Source organism: Scomber japonicus, chromosome 2 (genome assembly GCF_027409825.1).
Source record: "Scomber japonicus isolate fScoJap1 chromosome 2, fScoJap1.pri, whole genome shotgun sequence".
Classification (NCBI taxonomy): domain Eukaryota; kingdom Metazoa; phylum Chordata; class Actinopteri; order Scombriformes; family Scombridae; genus Scomber; species Scomber japonicus.
In genome coordinates, this window is record NC_070579.1 from 22,846,475 (window position 1) to 22,866,343 (window position 19,869).

The window sequence follows — 19,869 nt, forward strand, 5'->3', positions numbered from 1 at the left end:
TGAGCGATGTACAGAGACAGCTGCAGGGGCAATAAAGAAGAAAGACTTTTTGTACTTACCTCTCCTCCCCCTATTGCTGCACTGTTTCTACTCTTTCGCCTCCAAATGCCTAAAGAGTTTTATCGCAGAAACGGCACACTGAGCTGCTACATCCAGCTTCACAGACTAACACGCTGTACTGTATGTTCACATAAATTCTTCTGAGCATACATAATACATGGCGGAGCACAGTTTCTGGCAGTGGCAGTTCTGATGTTCAGATTGCGTGCGCTTCTAGCTCTGGGCAGGAGAACAGATGCCACAACAACGGCGTACAACACATTGCTGCTCGTGTGTTTCACCATAGCGAATCATAATTGTAGAGATACAATCTCCAGCCTGTATCTCGCTGTCATCAACGCCTACTACACTAGTTTCAGTGTTTATATCCCTCATAGCAACTGGCCGCTGAGTCCAAATGAGAGTCTGAAATGCCCTGACTGGACCACTCTACTAAAGGGGTCAAGTAGAGTCCTCATCTGTTAGTAGTTAATTAACATTTCATGCTCAATGACAGTCCTGCTCGCTCTGATGCCGTTTTACGTACAGTGAAGCCCGAGCCTTGGCGAGGAGATACAACAGACGCGTACACAGAGGAGGATAGGAGAAGATATCAAGATAAACACTCACCGACAACACGGAAGGATAGTACAGTCCCATCATCGTATTCTGTGCAACAACGCAAACTGTCGTCTCTCTCTCTCTCCTCTCTTTCCTCTTTTCACGCTGCCTCGCTCTCTTTCCCTCTCCGAGCCTGTGTCACCTCACCAGCTCAGTCTCTCTTGTCTGTCTCACAGATTCAAAATCTCCCTCTCTCTGCCCCCGCTCGCTCTGTCTGCCCTGCCAATCCCCCCCCCACCCCACCCCACCGTCCCTCCCCGCCTCCTCCTCCTCCTCCTCTGCTGGCCTCTGTCCCTGTCCCTGTCACTCTCCCTCGCTTGCTTGCTTGCTTACTTTCTTTTTCTTCCCCCCCGACTCTCTCTCTCTCTCTCTCTGTCTCCCACTCACTCTTTTCTTTCCCTCTCCCACTCGCTCCTTCCTTTCCCTCTACCCCCAGCCTTCTGTTTTGCTGCTGTGCCCTTGCCGGCTCATCTCTTCTGTCTGTTCTCCAGTCCTCCTCCTCTCCTCCTCTCTCACCCAGATAGCCTGACGCCTCCCCCCTCCTACTTCTCTGCCTCTGTCACACCTGCAAACTTTCCCCTCCCCTCTGCTTCGCTCTCATGTCGCAGTCCCTCCCTCCTCTCTTTCTCTCTCTCTCTCTCTCCCTCTCTCTCTCTCTCTCTCTCTCTCTACTTCTGTTCTCTTTCTCCATGTAGGTGAGTTAACTGGGGCTGCTGGCACCACTGGGAGAGGAAGTGAAGACTTTCCTTCTATCTCTCTCTCACGCTATAGACCTTTTCAGACATGCACCGCCTAAAGTAAATGTGCTGGCAATTTTACATGCCGGCTTAATGTTTAAACACACACTCAAGTCCCTTTTCTGTAAAAGTCACGACTGCCATCACGCTATATTGAACCTGGCAACGTTTCTGCAACACTTTCAACATCGCGAGGGCTGCAACTGATGATTATTTTCATTATCGATTATTCTGTTGATTATTTTCTTGATTAATTGGTGTAGAAAATATCTGAAAATCATGAAAAATGTCGATCACGCCCAAATGCACAATTGACTGTCTTTTTTTGTGCTGACCAACAATTCACATCCCGAAAATAATCCATTTATCATCATAGTGGACTAAAGAAAACCAGAAAATGTTCATATTTGAAGCTGGAAGCAGATCATTTTGGTATTTTTTCTCATGAAATAACACAAAACAATTTATCCAGATTATTGGCAATTTTCTGTTGATTATCTGATTGATCAATCGGCTAATCCTATCTCTAAACATGGCTCAAGTCTGAATTGCAATAATATCATTACTGCAACTGCACCTTTATTAATACAGGTTCTAGATTTGTGTAGATGATTATTATTATACACCTTAATTAGTGTTTCTAATGCGCACAATCATTTTAATGAACCAAAAAAAATTCTCATGTCAGATCAAAAATGTGTTTTTTAAAAAATTGAAAACCCCACACTGATCACAGAATTGTGTAATCTTAATTGCCTTAACTGTCTTAATTCTCAACTGCTTACAGCTTTACATACAGCATGTAAGCAAATATAAACTTAAAAGTCACAACTCAACATCTTGTTATTTTTAAATGAGCACAATTCTATATTTTATCTCATAAACATTGACATCAATGTAAAAAAATTTAGGGGATTGAGGGGGCTTTAATGGCAAAATACACTATAAAATCTATCAGTGATGCAATCTGATAACACTCTCTCTCTTCATATCATTTAATTTTTCAACTTGCCCATTACGCACCATGTGTCTCATTCTTCACAAGCGCTTTAGCTCTTGTGCACATAAGGATCCTATCATTTTGAAATAAAGCTATAACAGAGCATTAATGTAATCGGAAATTAGGTTCTAAAGCCCAAAAAGCCAGCAAAGGGCCTGTCTGTCTTCACGCGTACAGCTTCTGCTGCTCTCCAGGCTCTTCCTTTCAGGAGCCTTTGATCAGATCATTCTCACACTGCTGCTGACAGTTTAGCACCTCCGTGTTGTGGGAGCCTCTGCTGCACAGCATTGTTTTCTTCCTCTCTGCTTTTTTTCTTGGTCAGAGGCCAGTTCACACTTCCGAGTCCCTCAAGTAAATCCTTGACTGACTCCTATATCCCAACAAGAGACTGCTTGAGTATGGTAACACTTTAGCCTTTATGATTATTCTATGAACATCGTCATTAGGAAGGAAACGGTTCAAAGCTGTATCATCTTACGACTCTGAAGTGAAATGAAAACTGGCTAATTGGCTTCCAGGCGTCTGCAATATCCGCTCAGCAGTACAACAGACAGCCTGGGAAAGAAATCTCTTACATTGAAGCAAATACGAGAGTTCAAGACTTAAGACAGATGAAGTGCAGATAAGCAGCCAGAGGTTGTTGGGCATCGCAGGGAGCGAGGGATGAGGGGATTACGGGCAAAGCATGAGAGGATGAGAGGATGAATGGAGGATGATCTAAGGATTAACCACATAAACTGAACAGTCTAATAACACAATCAGCTGGCTAATACAAACACGAGTAAACAGATTGCTGCTTTCCAAACAAACACAAAATACGCAATACAGTTGGGTCTTTTTTTTTTTTTTTAATATGGGTGTGTATTAATGTCTGTTTGTGGAAAGAAAAAGTAGAATTATCTGTGAGTTTAGTAGTGCTAGAATAAATTATTTCAAAGGCTCAGAGGTGATTAATTATTTTGTTGATTGTTGAGAATAGAAAGGAAAGTAGGTGGAGGGTAAGAATGGAAGAGTGTCTTCTACACAACTGATTTATTATAATCTACACCCCCACCTTGTGGTTTAGAGCGCTTCACTGAGTCTTATTAATGCTGTATGAATTCTGCACCCAGGTAAGAAACAAATATTAGGATGGTGGGATATTATAAAACATGTCTTTTTTACTAGGGGTGTAACAGTACATGTATTAATCCTGAACTGTTTGACACAGGATGTTCAATTCAGTATGTGACTTTCCTCTGTTTGGTATGACCCAAACATTACTGTCAATAATCCACTTACTCTGATGTATGGAACAATATTTCTAGAGCACAAATTCCACCTGGAACATTCTGTCAGTGCATCACTTAGCTGTAGCATGCTTATGGATGTATGCTAAGCAGTTTAGCTGAAGTAGCCTGTAGTGTCGCTGCCATCAGAATGACAAACGAGAAACCCATTACACTGACCGACACTATTATTAAAATATGCTCCATTATCTCAATATTGAAATGATACTGTGTCTCCCACCCCTCTGCCCTTTCTGTGACGGTCAGCTTTTCACTTCACCTTTGAATGAAGCTGTTCAGAACAATGATAAACTCATTTGATTTTTGTTGGGTCAGACAGCGCATTGTAGGATCCTTTTCTGAGAGAGAAAAATGTAGTGGAAGTAATGCAGTAAGGAAGTAGTGGTTTGGTACCTCTGACTGATATTCTATATGACATTAGATTATTAATACTGAAGCATTAGTGTGTAAGGAGCATGTTATTGTTGTAGCTGCTGGAGGTGGAGCTGGTTTAAACTACTTTATATACAGTCATATACAGACCATAAATCAGCATAAAACAGCTGTCAGCAGGTGTCCTGACTTCCTGCAGGAAACAGAAAGGTTGTTTTCCTTTTCCACTGCAGCACAACTAATCTGATTCAGTAATAGTAGTTGGATGTTTACATTTTGTACCAAAACCGAACCATGAATTTATTCTAACATTACAGCCCTAATTTTTGCATGTGTTTGAGATGCAACTGTTCCCTTACCTGACTATGAGAGGGGTATCCATGGTAACCAAGGGTCAAAGGGTCGTTGTTCTGAAAGAGAGTAGAGTAGATGGAACATGGTCAGTAATTTGTAAAGCCAAAAGACTTGTTGTTTTATTACACAGGAATGCAGCTCGTACTTTATTTCTGTCGTTTATTTATTCACTTCAAACCACTACCCTTCTATTTTTTTTAGTGCTGCCTCTTGATATTTTTGTGATGTAAGAGACTCCTAATCAAATTAACTCCACCGGTGACACACTCCTGCCATTTCACAAGTCAATCTCCTCCAGAGTTTTCCACCCAGCGGATCTTTTGTCTGCTTGTAAAGACGTGATAACGGGGGCGAGTGAGATCATGCGAGCGGTAGATGAAAGACAGGCAGAAAGAACGAGTGTCTCCACGGCTCTTAAATCATAAATAGGTCACAAGTGTCAGTGAGCATGAAGCCCATTGGTGTGAGACGGCATCATGAGCCCTGATGCAATCTCCACCACATTCCTCTAAATGTTCTGACTGTGTAAAGCACAGACAGATAGATCAAACATCTGCTGAGTAATTACAGTGTAACTGGATGTAGAGAGAGGAAAAAAATCATTTTGTTTGCAGCCAAATATTAAACAGAAATTACGTTCCCGCTCCCTGAAATAGTTTGCAACTCACTTTATTCATACTCATAACACAACGTTCTGGCTTTTATGCTAATGTATTCCATTAAAAAGGAGCTTTTCACAGCAATTACAACACGCTTTGAAGGGAGAAAACAGATTTGCCTGTCTGTGGCTTCATATCACTAGATTAGAAAACAACTGCGCTCCTCCTTCCTCTCTCTGTCCATCCCCCCCGATCTTCCTTTCATCTGGAACCAATGTCCCTCGTCTGCTCTGTCCCTGCGGGGAACACTTTGCTCTGTGCGCTTCACAGCTTGAGTTCGCCTGATTAATACTGTAGCCATCTAACTCTGAAACCCATGGGGCCGTTTCACAAAAAAACTAAACACGGGGTTCCAAATGCAAGAGGTTTGGTCGGGTGGTGTGAGGTAAAGGAAGAGTTTTCGTGATTGAAAAATGCAGTTTATGCGCGTCAGTCTCAGAGCCAAAAATGTACTTAGTGAACTGGCTTTGGGAGGTAGAAGCTCTAAATAATGAATCACCTCTTAGAGGCTTGAATAACATGAATAAAGTATAAACCTTATTTTTCAGCGAGGCCAAACTAAACCCAATGCACTGAAGGCATGGAGCAGAGGAGGAGCAAGACAAAAGCAGAAAACAGAAGAGAAAAAAAAGAGATTTATAGGGTAGTACACTGTGTCAAAGCGAAGTGGGAAGGGGAGGTGTTATTAAAATACACACACACACACACATCTGGAAACATCTGGAATTAATATGAGCAGAGAGACTGAGGGAGAGCTGGAAATACAACGGGAAATGGACGAAAAAGAGATGGACGGAGCAAAGACAATGACTCATACATGAGCGGAGTCATGTGCTTAATTTCCTTAAGGAACTGGGTGGAATGAGAGAGGGGGGGCTGTGTGGAGGCTGCCTAAGATGAGTGCATATCACTGTCAAAACCACAGTCACATGCACAGTACATGAGAAACAAAGAGATTTTACACGTAACGCAGTGATAGTTAATCATGGTTTGACCTTTTTTTGGCTTTATTGCTGTTGTTGTTGTTGTTGACAAATGAGGCATAGCTGATTGCTGTCAGGGGGTGGAGGTGGTTTTGGGGATGGGGGTTTCTAAAACAAGAGAAGAAACTGCAGGGGAAGACCGGGTGAGCAATCAGGAGAAAGTAACAAGATGACTTGAAGTCAACAGATGGCGCAGAGGGGAGGAGGGGGAGGAGAGATAAGCTCGAGGGGGGTGGGGAACAGGACCGGCCCTGAAGGAGGTGGAATATCAAACTCTGAAAAGAAGCAAGAGATGACAAGAAGCTCAGTTACCTTTAAGTTTCTCCTTAACACCATCGTTTCACAGAGCTACACTCATCTAATATACACATGAACCTTGTTACTACTCTCCAAAAACTACAGGTGGTGGTAGGTGTGATTGTTTTGTGAGTGTGTGGTGTCTAATTTGGTCATAAGACTCGTGTCTATTCCTATCGTGCCTTGGGACCACTGCTCTTCTTCGTTGGAGTAGAGGAGCTGCATTTCACTGCTCCGAGAGTCATCCTACCCTACTGCAAAGCAGGGCACTCCATACACTTGAGAGGATGTGAATCCATTTCATCCACAGAGCACTTATGTGCTAAGCCTCCAAACAGTCGGCCAGACAATTTGATGTTTATTTTCCCCCAATATACTTCACATCCTTCTGACTTTCCACAGTAACCCTACACATGCTTTTGCAAGGGGATGTTGGATGAAGCCGAAGTGAATTTTGGAAGCTGGCTCGACAGCTCTGGCATTAAGATAATCATATAGCAGTGGCAAATCTCACGCAACATAAGCAAACTGATTATAAGTACAAAATTCTCCCCAGATATTTTAAATCTGATTGGAGAAATATTCGTTTATGATCATTTCCAGCACAACATAATGGTCTATTATGATTACTCAGCATCACTACACTGAAACTAGAGCCTGATACTGGACTTTTGGGACCAACACTGATGCCCATTTATGGTAGAAAATTGTGGGATTTTTGACTTTTTAGCAGGGTTCCATTAAATTTGATTAGGAAATAACTGTTTATGAAAGAGGCAGTTATAACCATAAACAAAGAGAGTACAGGGCATGGATAACACAATGATAATGATCATATTTCTACATTATCTTAAGCACTTCTATGTGAATTATGTCTAGGGCAGCAACCAATGAATCTCTGTATGTATTATTCTCTTGATCTGAGAAGCAATAAACACCATTTTTATACAATTAAAGTGATCAAAAATGTTGCTAATAAATATTCTGCTGATTGGCTAATTATCTTTTTTGTCATTTCTGCTTTATTTGATAGTTATTAGTGACGAGACAGACAAAACAAGGTCAGAGAGGTGGGTGTGACATGCAACAAGGGTCCCTGGCTGGAATCGAACCAGGGATGTTACCACATGTGGCATGCGCAGTCAGCATTCAGCTACCAGGGCGCTCTGGGTATTTATCATTTCTGCTCTAATAATTTGCTGTGATGATCTTTAATTACAATGAATTTCACACGACATCAGCTAACATGTACATGTAGTATACTGACACTGTATACACATCCATCTAAATACACTATATCGAAGATTTTTGACAATACACAAACAAGGATCGAAGTTTTACATTGTCAACACTAAAAAAAAAAGTAAAATTAACTAACGACTTAACGATGATCAATTAGTGAGGATAAATACACTAAGTACATAACTAGAGAGCAGAGCCCAAAACATGCCAGCCTCTCTCATAAATCAGTCAATAGACCTCTGCTGGTGATTTATCAGAGGAAAACAGGGGCCGGAAAACTAAATAAATATTTTCAACTCACAGCAACAGTACATTCTTCTTGCTGACGTTTTCATTCCATTTCAGTGCCGGGGCTGAGATGAAAGTACAGAGGGGTGATCCACCTACATTAATGTCCTAGTCAAGTCATTTGTCCTCAGTGCTGTCACCCCAGGCAAGACCTTATTAGGTTAGAGAGAGCTCCAGTTCCTACGCAGAGTGACAACAAAACATGGGCTGCTCAGCAGCATGCTGGATGGATATTGAAGCAGACAACCTCCTCTCAACATTTCCCAAATTCTGACTCGGGCTGGAGACACTGGGTGTTTTTATGAATCCCCTGTCATACTGAAAAATGCAGGACTTCCCCCAGTGCTGCACTGTAATGCAAAATAGACTGATAATCCTGTTTTGTCTTCTTTTTTTTTTTAGAAGCACACCAGTTGATGGCCTTTTTAGGAGGGGGAGACAGATTAATATTCATTTAAAATCCATACTATTGGATGAGCACAGTGCCAGCGCCAGGAGGTCAGCAGCTAATGTCTATGAACAGCAGCAGAGGAGTAAACTCACACTGCTGAATGCACTCAGCGTTTTCCCTCCACTAGTGTTATTTGCCTGTTAGCTGAGCATTTAGTCATGTACTGCATGCTGCACTGATTTGTACATGCATTACTGCTCTACTAAAACTTGGAAGTTCTGACTTGACAGAGCACTGCCACCCCCGCAATGCAATGACATCATACCCTACTGACTAATGAGAAAAACAGCAGCGTCAATGGGCAAATGGGAACGATCTTTACCACAACCACACCCCATTGTGCTGCCTCCATTTATAGGTCAGAGTTCAACTCCTGCCGTGATGACCTGCAATAAATGTCCTTTTAAAACAAATATCAAGGGTGGAAAGAAAGGAGGGGGCGGGGGGGGGGGGGTGGGGGGTCAGAAACCAGAGCGCTTTATAGGAGCCAGGGTACGGTTTGCTGTAATATTTTCCACTCTTTTACTTTCCTCTGAAGATTAGCTTTACAGAAGTGCTTGTGTGCATTTTTATGGCCAGTTCTTGGAAAGCCAAGTGCTCCGATTTAAAAGTAGGAATATTGAACGTCACTCAACCCAATTTGCTTCTGGAATATTAATGGTGTCACCAGGTTAGGGGAATAAAAATATGTCACTGTGTGTTTTAGACACACTGGGATTGGAGGGGGACTGTTGTTGAGTGTGATGCAAGGCCAGAAATCATGAATTATAATCTTCATCGTGCTTGCTGTTTAACCCCCCCCCCACCCCCCCCCCCCCCACCCCTCTCTTTTAGATAAGGATCTCAGGGATCAGTGTGGTTATAATGCCCCCTCCAGTATGAGATGTGATCCCATTATCTGGAAACAAAGCCTCTTTACTGCCAGTGATAGGGCAAATCTGTTCCTGCACCAACTGAGTGAAACAGAGGTTGGGAAGAGGAGGAGGAGAAGAGGGGGGCGGTCATCTCTCCTACTCTCATTTCCGGACTGTCCAGCCGGCTCACGTTCAATACATTTTAGGGGCTGAAGCTATTGATCTGTGCTTCTCTCCCACACAAAACACACACATACACACTCTTCCACTCACATCTGTTTTTAAGTGCATTACATTCCTAAGCCTGCCTGTCAGCACTCATGGACAGCATGACGATGTAAAGCCAGCCATTTAGTTTTCCAAACAGGAGCAAACAGGCCACTTCACCTCCATTACTGGCGCTTTCAGTGGCAGACAAATAGCTTTCTATCTTCCAGTGGAGCTCTCCAGCCTACATAATATACCATAATGATGTCCAGAGCATCCTCCTGCCCTCCTGTGATGCCCTATTAAAGAGCTATTTGACTGTTTTTGGAATCACAGAGAGAGAGAGAAAAAAAAAAAAAAAAAAAAAAAGATTTTGCTGACATTGAAGGAAAAAGGAAAATAGGTTGCGAGAATCGATCACATTTGCTGATCCAAGCATAGAAGGAGAGGCCAGGACACTGTAGTAATAATGTTGATAAAAGCAGGAGTCTTTGAATCAAGGTAATTAGATTGATTAGGATTGGGTTGATTACCCCCCCATCCCTGTAAATTGGAGGTCTTTGATGACCTCAAATACCCCCTTCCTTCCCCCCTTCAAAGACAACACAAGCAAACATTTAGCCTACATCAACTTCCTATCTAAACCAAATACTGTCCACACCATTACACCTCATGGCTGAGGATTTTTTTGCATAACAAAGGTCAAGTTTGTTTACATTCTTCACCCCCTGCTGCTGGGACTCTGTCTGAGTTTATGGAGATTCACAAAAACAGAAGATGCTTCATGGAGTTTTGAAGCAACAGGAAGTTGGAGCTGCAATGTCTCAACCCAGTGAACACCATGGATTTAGTTAATACAAGTTGAGCAATTGCAATGTCTGCCTAAAACCCGCAGAAAAAGCTGCGGTGTAGCAGCTGTAATGTAACAGCCCAATGAACACAGTGGATTACACTTTTACAAAGACGACTTTTGAAATCCCTTCTTACAGATGACTTAACACCATTTGGAGTCATTTACAGGTGTGGAGGTATTTCCTCCAGTGTTGGGAATGGATTGGGCCCATTTGTGGCCCCAATTTTGCTGCAGATGTGCATTAAATTCAGTGAAACTAGACTGCAAACGTAGCACAGAAAGCAATTCTTTAAAGGACATGAATGCAATCGAGTAAATACAGAGACCTATGTGTTATGCATGTGTGTTTGGATAGAGAAATCGTGTTTACATTCTTGTATTTGCACAAAGAGTCCTCCTCCCTTACCTGACCAACCTCGCCGAGCCCTCCTGTGCCGTCGATACGGGGACGCTTGCACTCAGCCCCGGCCGAGTCGACCAGAGCCGCCGCTGTCTGTCCGTCGGGTTCCGGGTCTCCGCGCTTCATTCCCCGGACAGCTGCAGGAGCGCCGCCCGCGTTGGGGTGCACCCCGGCCATGGTGTCCAGCTCTCTATCCCGGTCCATGAGACCCCGGGACACAGGCAGCATGATGGATGCAACGTCGGTCGACATTAACATTTAAAAATCTTCTTTTGTCTCCTGCCTTAAGCTAAAACTGGAGGTACACACTAATCTTGTGCACCTTTGTGCTTGGAGCCAGCCTGTGGAAATGCTCCCTGTGCAGTTAAAACAGTATTATAATGATGATGAAGTAGCCTTCACTATGTTTTCTACCGGGCCTTTGTATGACCCCCCCACCCCCCTTAAAGAGTTGATGCAGGCTGGAAATGTTTTGGATCCACGCTTTTGCAATTTAATCTAAACACCGACTTTGGCTTTAAAAACACAATCAGCTCTTAAACACTTGCTGGAGAAGGAAAAAAAACATCGGATCAAAATCAAAAATGTCCCCTTTAAATATGAATAGTTAATTTCCAGCTATGTAGCCCCTGTTTGCTGACCGTGTATTTATTTACTGCGGGGCTGCCTGAGAGGCCTACGTTATTTCAGATCATAACAAACCAATTAAATAAACACCGATATGGCTCCTGAGCATAACCTACCGCCCAATTTCCATTTGGCCTGTTTTCCTTTTTTTTTAATCCTCCAACGAGAGCCGTCTGTTTTTAAGAGCACAACATCAACATCCTACCGCAACCTCAAGACGAAAAGCCCCTCAACATGTCTTCCCCCGTCGCCTTTTTTTTCCTCCCTGTCTATGAGCAGACTTGTACCACAGAGTAGAGGTTCACTGAAAGTCAATCCTCGTCAGGAGCTCTCTCTTCCCCCCATGTTAGTCCGCAAGTCTGCGTTAGAAGAAAAAAAGGCGATTTCTGCCTCTGCCCCCCCTCCAAAAAAAAACCCACAACCAACCAACGGAGGGGCTGCGGTGTTTCCTTCTCCCTCTCTTCTATTATTTTCTTTCCTCTCTCCGTTTTTTTTCTCTCCCGGTGTGTTCTTGTAGCGTGTGTGTTACAGAAAGGAAATTGTCCTTCCCTCCTCCTCCTCCTCCTCCTCCTACTCTCTTGGTGTAGTCATTCCCCTCCTCCTATCTTCCGCTCTCCCTTTGAACGCTGAGCCAGGCGGCCATGCAGCCTGCAAATACACGCAGTGTGCCGCAGTGCTTCCATACATTTTACTGGAGGGAGGTGTGTGAGGGTGAGGAGGGGTAGGTGGGGGTCTTATGGCCTAGACAGACTGCCATGTTCATGCTGTATACCCTCCTCCCCAAGATAGGAATCGACTTTCCAGTCTTGTTTGCGTTAACGTGGTGCGCAATTTGTTCACGTTTTGAACAAAGCTGAGTTTTTGCTCTCTGTCTCGGTGGCTTCATTGCGGTCACATGCCAGTATGGGACAGGGTGGGCTTATCGTCAAGTCCATCTCTTTAAAAAGATTGAATTCCTATCTCATTACACAATGAACCACACCAAGGGCTAAGGTCTTCACACAAGGCCCAGCTGTGAGTCATGCAGCATGGAATATGTTCCTCTGGCATTTTTATTGCTTGGATGACACCCAGTGGTCAAAGGCTACCATGTGAAGCAAACACTTCAAAGGCTAATTTGCTGAAGCAAATTACAATAAAGAGCTGATTTAAAAATCCTTCCTCTGACTAAGATTTTAAATTAATTGGTTAGCCCCGAATCTCCAGTCTTACGTTGTCCTTTACCCTCTTGATGCTGGTTATTAACTGATATTAGATTTAATTAAAAAAAAAAAAAACTTTCCAGGTGAAGAAAGATCCTCTCCTGTGGAGTTGGCTCTAACTGCTAATTTGAAAAAAATGTTGAGGATTTTCAAATCTAAGCTTAAAACCCATGTTTTTTTAATGAGCTATTTATGCTTATTGGGGGAAATGTATAGCCTGAACTTATGCCACATATCACATTTCTAGGCTAAACTGGTCCCTTCTAGTTTCATAGTAAAGCTACTTGCCAAGATTTAGATGGGAAGATTGATACCACATTCATGCATATGGTTAATATGAAGCTACAGCCAGTTAGGTTACCTTAGTGCTATTACTGGAGACATGGATAAACTGGCTATGCGCGAAGGTGACAAAAATCCCACTACCAAGACCTCTAAAGCTCACTAATTACTATTTACTACATTATGTCACATTTGTCTAATCCATACATAAATCTAAGTGTAAAAGAACAACAAATTATAGTTTTACAGGTGTTTACATGCAGGACTATTTCTTGGCTGGAAGCAGTGACTTCTCAAAGTGGCGACTAGTTGCCTGGCAACAAGATAGTCCCACACATGATGTAGTGTATCATTGAGCTTTAGAGGGACTAGTAGAGGGTTTCATGTTTAGAAAGAGGCAAACCATCTCCCCTTATGCTAAGCTAAGCTAAAATAATCTTGGCTGTAGCTTCATAATTAACGGACAAATGAGAATGGTATCAATCTTCTTGTCTACTGCTCATCAAGACTGCAAATAGTTTTAACTTTGTCTCTTAACCCAACCCTGTTGTATTAACATTGTTAACTGTGCTGATTTTTATTTTGAATAAACACTATGAAAACACTTTAAAGTTGCTGTATGCAAGGCTTTTTTACAAACAGGGAAAAGTGAAAAATTGTCTTGAGCCTCCAAAAGCCCCATGCAGGTTCACTTGTTAGTGCTACTTTGATTAATTGAACCAGTAATTGCTTTGGGAAAGAGGGAATCTGCACTACCATAGAATAATATCATTTGACACATTAGGAGTCTTTACGGTGGTTCTTGCTTCATAACCTGATCTTCAAGTCGCATCTTGAAGTGGGTCCCTGTGTCATTTCATCTGATACTGTGCTTACATGGTGCAAATTCCTAAATTAATTTGGTTTCATCAGATCACCACACAGAAACCCTAAGGTCATGTACTATTCCAGCATAGGAATAGCATTCATTAGCAGTTCTCAACCTTTTTAAAACACCTTAAAATGAAGACATGTCTACTTGTGACCCCTCCTCACAGGAATTGTTTCATTAAATCTACTGAAAACAGTATCTCATAGCTGTACTGTAGACGTAACGATCTTAAAAAGTATTTCACGAGAACACAGCAGTAATTTTGTAGCATAATGTATTTTTATTCCTTTATAAATCATCCTTTGACCCTCATATTTATGTTCAAACCTCTTTAGAGAGGTCTCAACCTGAAGGTTTGGAACCACTGCTCAACAGAGGGGGGGGGGGGGGGGGGGGGGGGCAGCAGGTTAATGGGGGTCCAGCAGCTTATCTTTGCCCCAGAGTCCAAAAGCAGGTTAAACCGGCTATTGCTGAGAAAGAGAAGAAACACAAAAGATATGGTTAAGATAGAAAGCATAACTCAAATGTTCATTACAGGAGCTCAACACACTGTTAGCACAGCTCACCAGATCATCATCTTTACCAACTTGGAGCGTCTTTCACGTCGTAACTGAAAAACAGGAAATGGATCAGTCTTGATAAATAATTAAAGACTCTCCTCATTACTAAATCATTGTCCTTCTGTCATACGGAGCTGTAGCCACTATTGGCTCTCATGCAGTTTCCAGCCAGGAGTGTTGTAATGGGACTCATTCACTGGTGTTTTTCATATGATCATCCAGAGTTCATAAAGGGTGGGGTGGGTGATATGAGGACAGAATACACTCATTTTCCTCACCGTCATTGACCGAAGCATCCCTCGACACACGGGCCATCGTGTGGTGAGCAGATTTCAGTTGAACACATGAAGTAGATCTGAAAGAGAGGAAAGTAGCTCAGGATGCAGTGGTGTTTCACCCGTGTGCAGCGTGCTATGACAAACAGCTGCTGGCAATTGAGATTTGGCCAGAATTTGCAGATTACAAAATGGCCTCTCGACATTTTCTCATAACAAATGCTGATTTAGAGATTTAGAAATACAGCTGTGTCCTTTTTGCATTACTGAGTCATAGAGATAAACTGTGTACACGGAGGGAAAGCCATATCATTTACATTTACTCCTTGCACAGTTAGACATTGGGTATAAATAAATGTCAACTGCAACTATAAAAGGCAAGTTTACTGATTCACAGTTGTAAGTGTTTTTATTGTTGCTACAACACAAACTGTATGGCAGGCACACTTAAAAGTAGTAATTTGACATTTTGGGAAATCTGCTATTTGCTTTCTCTCTCTCTCTCAACCCAACTGGTCAAGGCAGATGGCCATCCACCTAGAGCCTGGTTCTGCTTGAGGTTTTTTTTCCTGTTAAAGGGGGGGGGGGCATTTCCTTGCTGCTGTTGCCAAGTGCTTGGCTCAAGGGGGACTGTTGGGTCTCTGTAAATTAAAATTACAATCTAGACCTGCTTGATGAAAAGTAACCTGAGATAATGTCTGTTGTGGTCTGGTGCTATATAAATGAACTTGTTTTCTTGCCTTAGATACCACCCTCATTATTGGCCTATTACATATAAAGCAGCTTAGTTTAGCATAAAGACTGGAAACAGAGGAAACAGTTAGCCTGGCTCTTTCTAAAAAGGTATGAAAATTGGTATACCAGTACCTCATAGCCCACTGTAAATCCACAAATTGTCACTTACACTTCAGTTTTTGAACAGATTTTATGAATATAACATGTTAGTGAGTTTTAGGGGTAAGGTTTTCTGCTTAGCTTCGGACAGAGCCAGGCTAGCTTTTTTTCCCTCTACTTACTGTTCTTATGCTAAGCTGAGCAAACCAGCTGCTGACAGTTGCTTCATATCCAACAGGCAGACATGAGAATGGTATTGATCATTTCATCCAACTCTCCACCAGAAAGCAAATAAGCAAATCTCCCAAAACTACCAAATGTAAAGATGCCATTCATGGCTTTGAATACTGTGCCCCAACTTTAGTTCACCAACTGCACACTAAAGACGCCTTTAGACTTTGCAGCAGCAACGATGATGTAGGTTTATTGCATGCCACATTGTGTGAGACAACTGTAATAAATTCTTGGGCACCATCTGTGTCAGACAGCACGATATAAATTTGAGGCATGTCAGCATGTGTGCTGAATGCATGGTCAACTGTAGCTCTATGATCTAAACAGAGGCAAATGAAAAGCTTGTGTCATGTGCAGTTCATATGTTTTGAAAATGCAGCAAAGCCACACTAACTTCTTTTTTGTTACACCTCCACCATTTTGGTTTTTCTAGGCTTTGCTTAATTGATTGCGTAATTGATGAATCATATTCTGATTGGTTTGTTTGTAGACATGAGTCGTAATAGCAAGCACATTGTGAAAATATAGTCTTAAATTTCTGACACTGTCTGACTGCCTCAGGCTGTCTTTGGTCACCGAATCTCCAAAAAAAAAAAAAAAAAAGAAAAAGATGTGCTACAGTGGAATAGGTATTGTTATTGGGATATGAATGACCTTAAAGATGGCATTAATGCTAAGATTAGTATAAGGTCTCCATTTATTCTTACCTCTTCATTCGAGTCCTTGAACTCACCATCAGGAAGGAACTGAAAGGTGCTGATGGAGAAGCGGCGTGTCTGAGCTGAAGGAGAGGGAGGTTGAGGATCAGACAGCACAGCCTGCTGGGGGGCTGGGTCCAACGGGTTGGGACATCTAGGGAGTGACACCATATTAGTAAGCCAATTAGATGACAGAACAATATGTATGAAAAATATTTTTTTCCTTCCCTTCCCCTGTTATCGCTTCTCAGTGGAAAAACATTTTCAAGATGTGATATTTTGTATGCAGTGACTTTACATCTCTGTTCCACTGGCTGCCCCGCTGTTTCACTGAACCTGATACACAAGAGATGTTCAAACATACCCGTTGTAAAGCAGCACCCACACAGCTTTTCCAGAGCGGGGGTAGGCCACACAGTAGTGCACTAGCAGCACCAAATTGGGATCCGGGGTGTTGAGCAACCGCACTTCCAGGTAGAGGGGTTTCCCCAGCAGCATCTGCAGGGGCTGGTGATACTGAGGGTGGTAGCTGCTGTACTGGGCATCTGAGATTAGAGGAGATGTGTTGGAACAGAACAAGTTTTTTTTTTTCCTCAAACCACATTTCACCCACTCAAAACTAAGTATAAATTCTCCTACAGCAGATCAAAAGGCAATATTTTTGAAGCATTTACATGGTACATTATGGTTTTGGATTTATATCAGATCTGTGAATTTGTTATTAGATTAAATGCCACCTTGACTGGCACAAAGGGCACAAAATTACAGTTCCCTTGGTGTGTAAAGCAGCCATTCGTGTTGAAAAGAAGACTGTCTACCTTTGGCAATCCTGAGCTGGACTCCAAACATGCCCTGGGTCTGGACTGCAGGTCCCAGGGTCGGAGTTTTAACCATGTAGCCCACAACCAGGGTAGTACTCGGCACGTATCTGCACTCCACCAGCAACCTGACAATGAGGGTTAAGAACTGTCAACTACAAATTTGTTAAGCTTCATTAAAATAAACAATTCATTTGTCATTGAATTTCCTAAAAGAAAAAAAAAAAAAAAAAAAAAAAAAGGTATAAATGAGGGATGGGCAATCATATGCTACGGAGGACTGAGAATCTCTGTTTTATTTTTAAGCAAGAATAAAAACTGATTTCCCCGTTACTTTTACACACTGTTTTGTGAGAGACCTGTCTTGCATCCAATTTGTTCTCAGGTCTTCCCTAGCCTTTCTTAAACTTTAAAAGCTTAAGTCAGTACTGAACCAACCTTTTTGGCATAAGACCCAAAGCTGCCTGTATACTCATGTATACAGGTGCCAACTTCATAGCCAAAGGGTTAGGATTACATCATCATCATCGCTAAATAAACCTTATTTTCTGCTTTCTGCCCTTTTAACCATCTTGCAACCTCTCAGATTGAGCTTGTGTTTTGGGACCACGGTCTTAACTAACCAATTTAACAATAAATACAATTGATTCATCTGCTGTAGTGTTCAGCCTTAATGAAAACCGTCAGCCTTACTTGGTACTCAGTTGTTCTAATAATAGAAAACAGTCTGCTCTGACCTGACAGGAGAATCTCTTGTGATGGTGCCATAGTTGAGGCTGATGGCCTGAACCTTGTTGATGATCTCCACCATGTAGATCACTGTTTTCCCCACCTCCTGTTACAACAGCAAATGAGACAATTTGGTATACTGGCACAATTCATTTAACTGACCACAAAGTATGTTGGAAAAAGATAGAAAATCAGAAATCTCTTAACTGGATCAAACAGTCCCATTTTATACTCAGTTCTGAGTGTTTTTTCATTAACTCACCATTCTGCGGGCCCCACAGCCATCCATTGGGATCTTAAACAAGGCAGAGTCAGAAGTCACTTTCTGAGGTTTGCAGGTGGAGTTGCCAGCAGCAACAAGCAGGGATGGGGAAAGAGGAGGCTCAGTGAGGGAGGCAGGCACAGAGAAGACAAAGTGGCGGTCAAGAGTGCACTCTGGAGGAGGAGGAGGACACAAACACACATACACACACGCACAGTCTTGTAAAGGTCAGATGAACAAAAGGTCAGAAATCTCAGGAGGCAATTGATAATGAGACCCAAGGTATCTTATACCCTTTTCACATTCTGTGTCACTGCCAGCTTGAATCAAGCTGTGCTGGCCCTGAATATGCCTCTTCACACATCCAGCAGCTGTAGCGCTTACATTTCCGTACCCAAAACAGCTCAAGTCTACTCAGTTAAGTGGCGTGAAAATGCCAGTGGGGACACAAACTGCAGCTCACCATCCATGGGGTAGTAACAGGCAGGGGGGTGCTTGCTGAAGCAGCAGCCCATGGAGAGGCATTGTGGCTGGGATACAGAGCTGGATCCGCAGGGGAGATGCTGTTCGCTGGGAAGGTTGCACTCTGAGGGACAGCGCGACAAATGTCAGCCGCACAGTTAAAATAACTCTGAATGGCCTGGAGAAAACACCCTTTGGCAAATTGAATAGCCTTTCAGAGGTTTAAACATAAAATCTACCTTGTCCGGGCCCCGAGATGGAAACTGGACAGGAAAACTGATCCTCCCTTCTCCCGTTTGCTGTCATGTAGACAACAGCAATGGTGTACATTTTACCCTTTCAGAGAAAAATGTGTATACAAGAGTTAATGGGTTCAGCAAATGATCAATTATACAAAAGGTCGTGTGCTCAGTATGAAATCGGAGTCAATACTTGCCTGCACACTCAAATGGCAGCGTGAGTGTAACTCGAGACTCAAACGGATTTTGCCATCTTTTCTTTTGCTGGCAGAATACCCACAGTGCTTTGGGGCATCCTGTATGTTCATCTGGTTCCCTTTGATGTCTGAAAAAGTAGACATGGGAACATACATTCAGTTATTTTTGGGCAGTCCTAAAATGGCACAATAGTAGCTCTCAACAAATTGAGGCACATTTTTTATGTTTCTCAAAACAACAACCAAAAGATAAAATAGTCTTAGTGCTAGCTTGTGGCTATGATTTACACAAAAGACTCACTGACCTCTGACCTGGATGGATTCTTGGTAAGCAAAAGGCAGGAAGACCACCATCCTATCCACGAAACACTGGAGATGAGGTAGCTGTGGAGTGGGTTGAGTTGGGGTAGGTGTTGTAGAACTTTTAATAGTGGTGGTGGTGGTGGTGGGAGTCGGGGTGGTGGTGGGAGTCGTGGTGGTGACTCCTGTTGTCACTGTTGGTTCAATCTTTGGATACTGGGGCACATTAGTGTAGTGTGGTGGGTAGAGAGGATGGTGATAAGGATAATAGAGATAAGGGTAATAGCTACAAATGGTGTTAAAGTAAGGGGGGCAAGCGGCAAGCTGAGCTGCTGGTTGCTGAGGCTCATGAAGAGAAGATTGCGGTGCCCCCTTAACAAGTGAAGGTATGGGCGGCATGACATAAATCGGCCCATTGGGGTAAAAAAACTGGCTGGAGGGATAGCTGGTTTGTTTGGGAACTATCGTCGTGGTTGTGGTAGGAGTTGGAGGAGGGGAAGGTGGAGCAGTAGGAGGAAGTGAAGTGAAAGAAGGATACATATCAAGACCAGGTTTTGAGTAGAACATTTGATCATATGTTAAGTACCACCTATAAGGATCAGGCGGATAAAATGATGCGACAGGTTGTTTTGA

At 42.7% G+C, this 19,869-nt stretch overlaps 1 protein-coding gene across 2 annotated transcripts in view; it reads right to left on the reverse strand.

Annotated features, from left to right (window-relative positions):
* Window positions 1–11,769, reverse strand: part of LOC128368951 (RNA binding protein fox-1 homolog 2-like) — a 33,158-nt gene extending 21,389 nt beyond the window's left edge. For both annotated transcript variants that reach the window (XM_053329893.1, XM_053329885.1), the window contains exons 1-2: window positions 10,653–11,769; window positions 4,418–4,468 (exon numbers count right to left, since the gene is read on the reverse strand). In XM_053329893.1, the coding sequence (XP_053185868.1) occupies window positions 4,418–4,468; window positions 10,653–10,904 (303 nt within the window). In that variant the 5' untranslated portion in view covers window positions 10,905–11,769. The remainder of the gene's footprint in view (window positions 1–4,417; window positions 4,469–10,652) is intronic.
* Window positions 11,770–19,869: the final 8,100 nt, after the last annotated feature.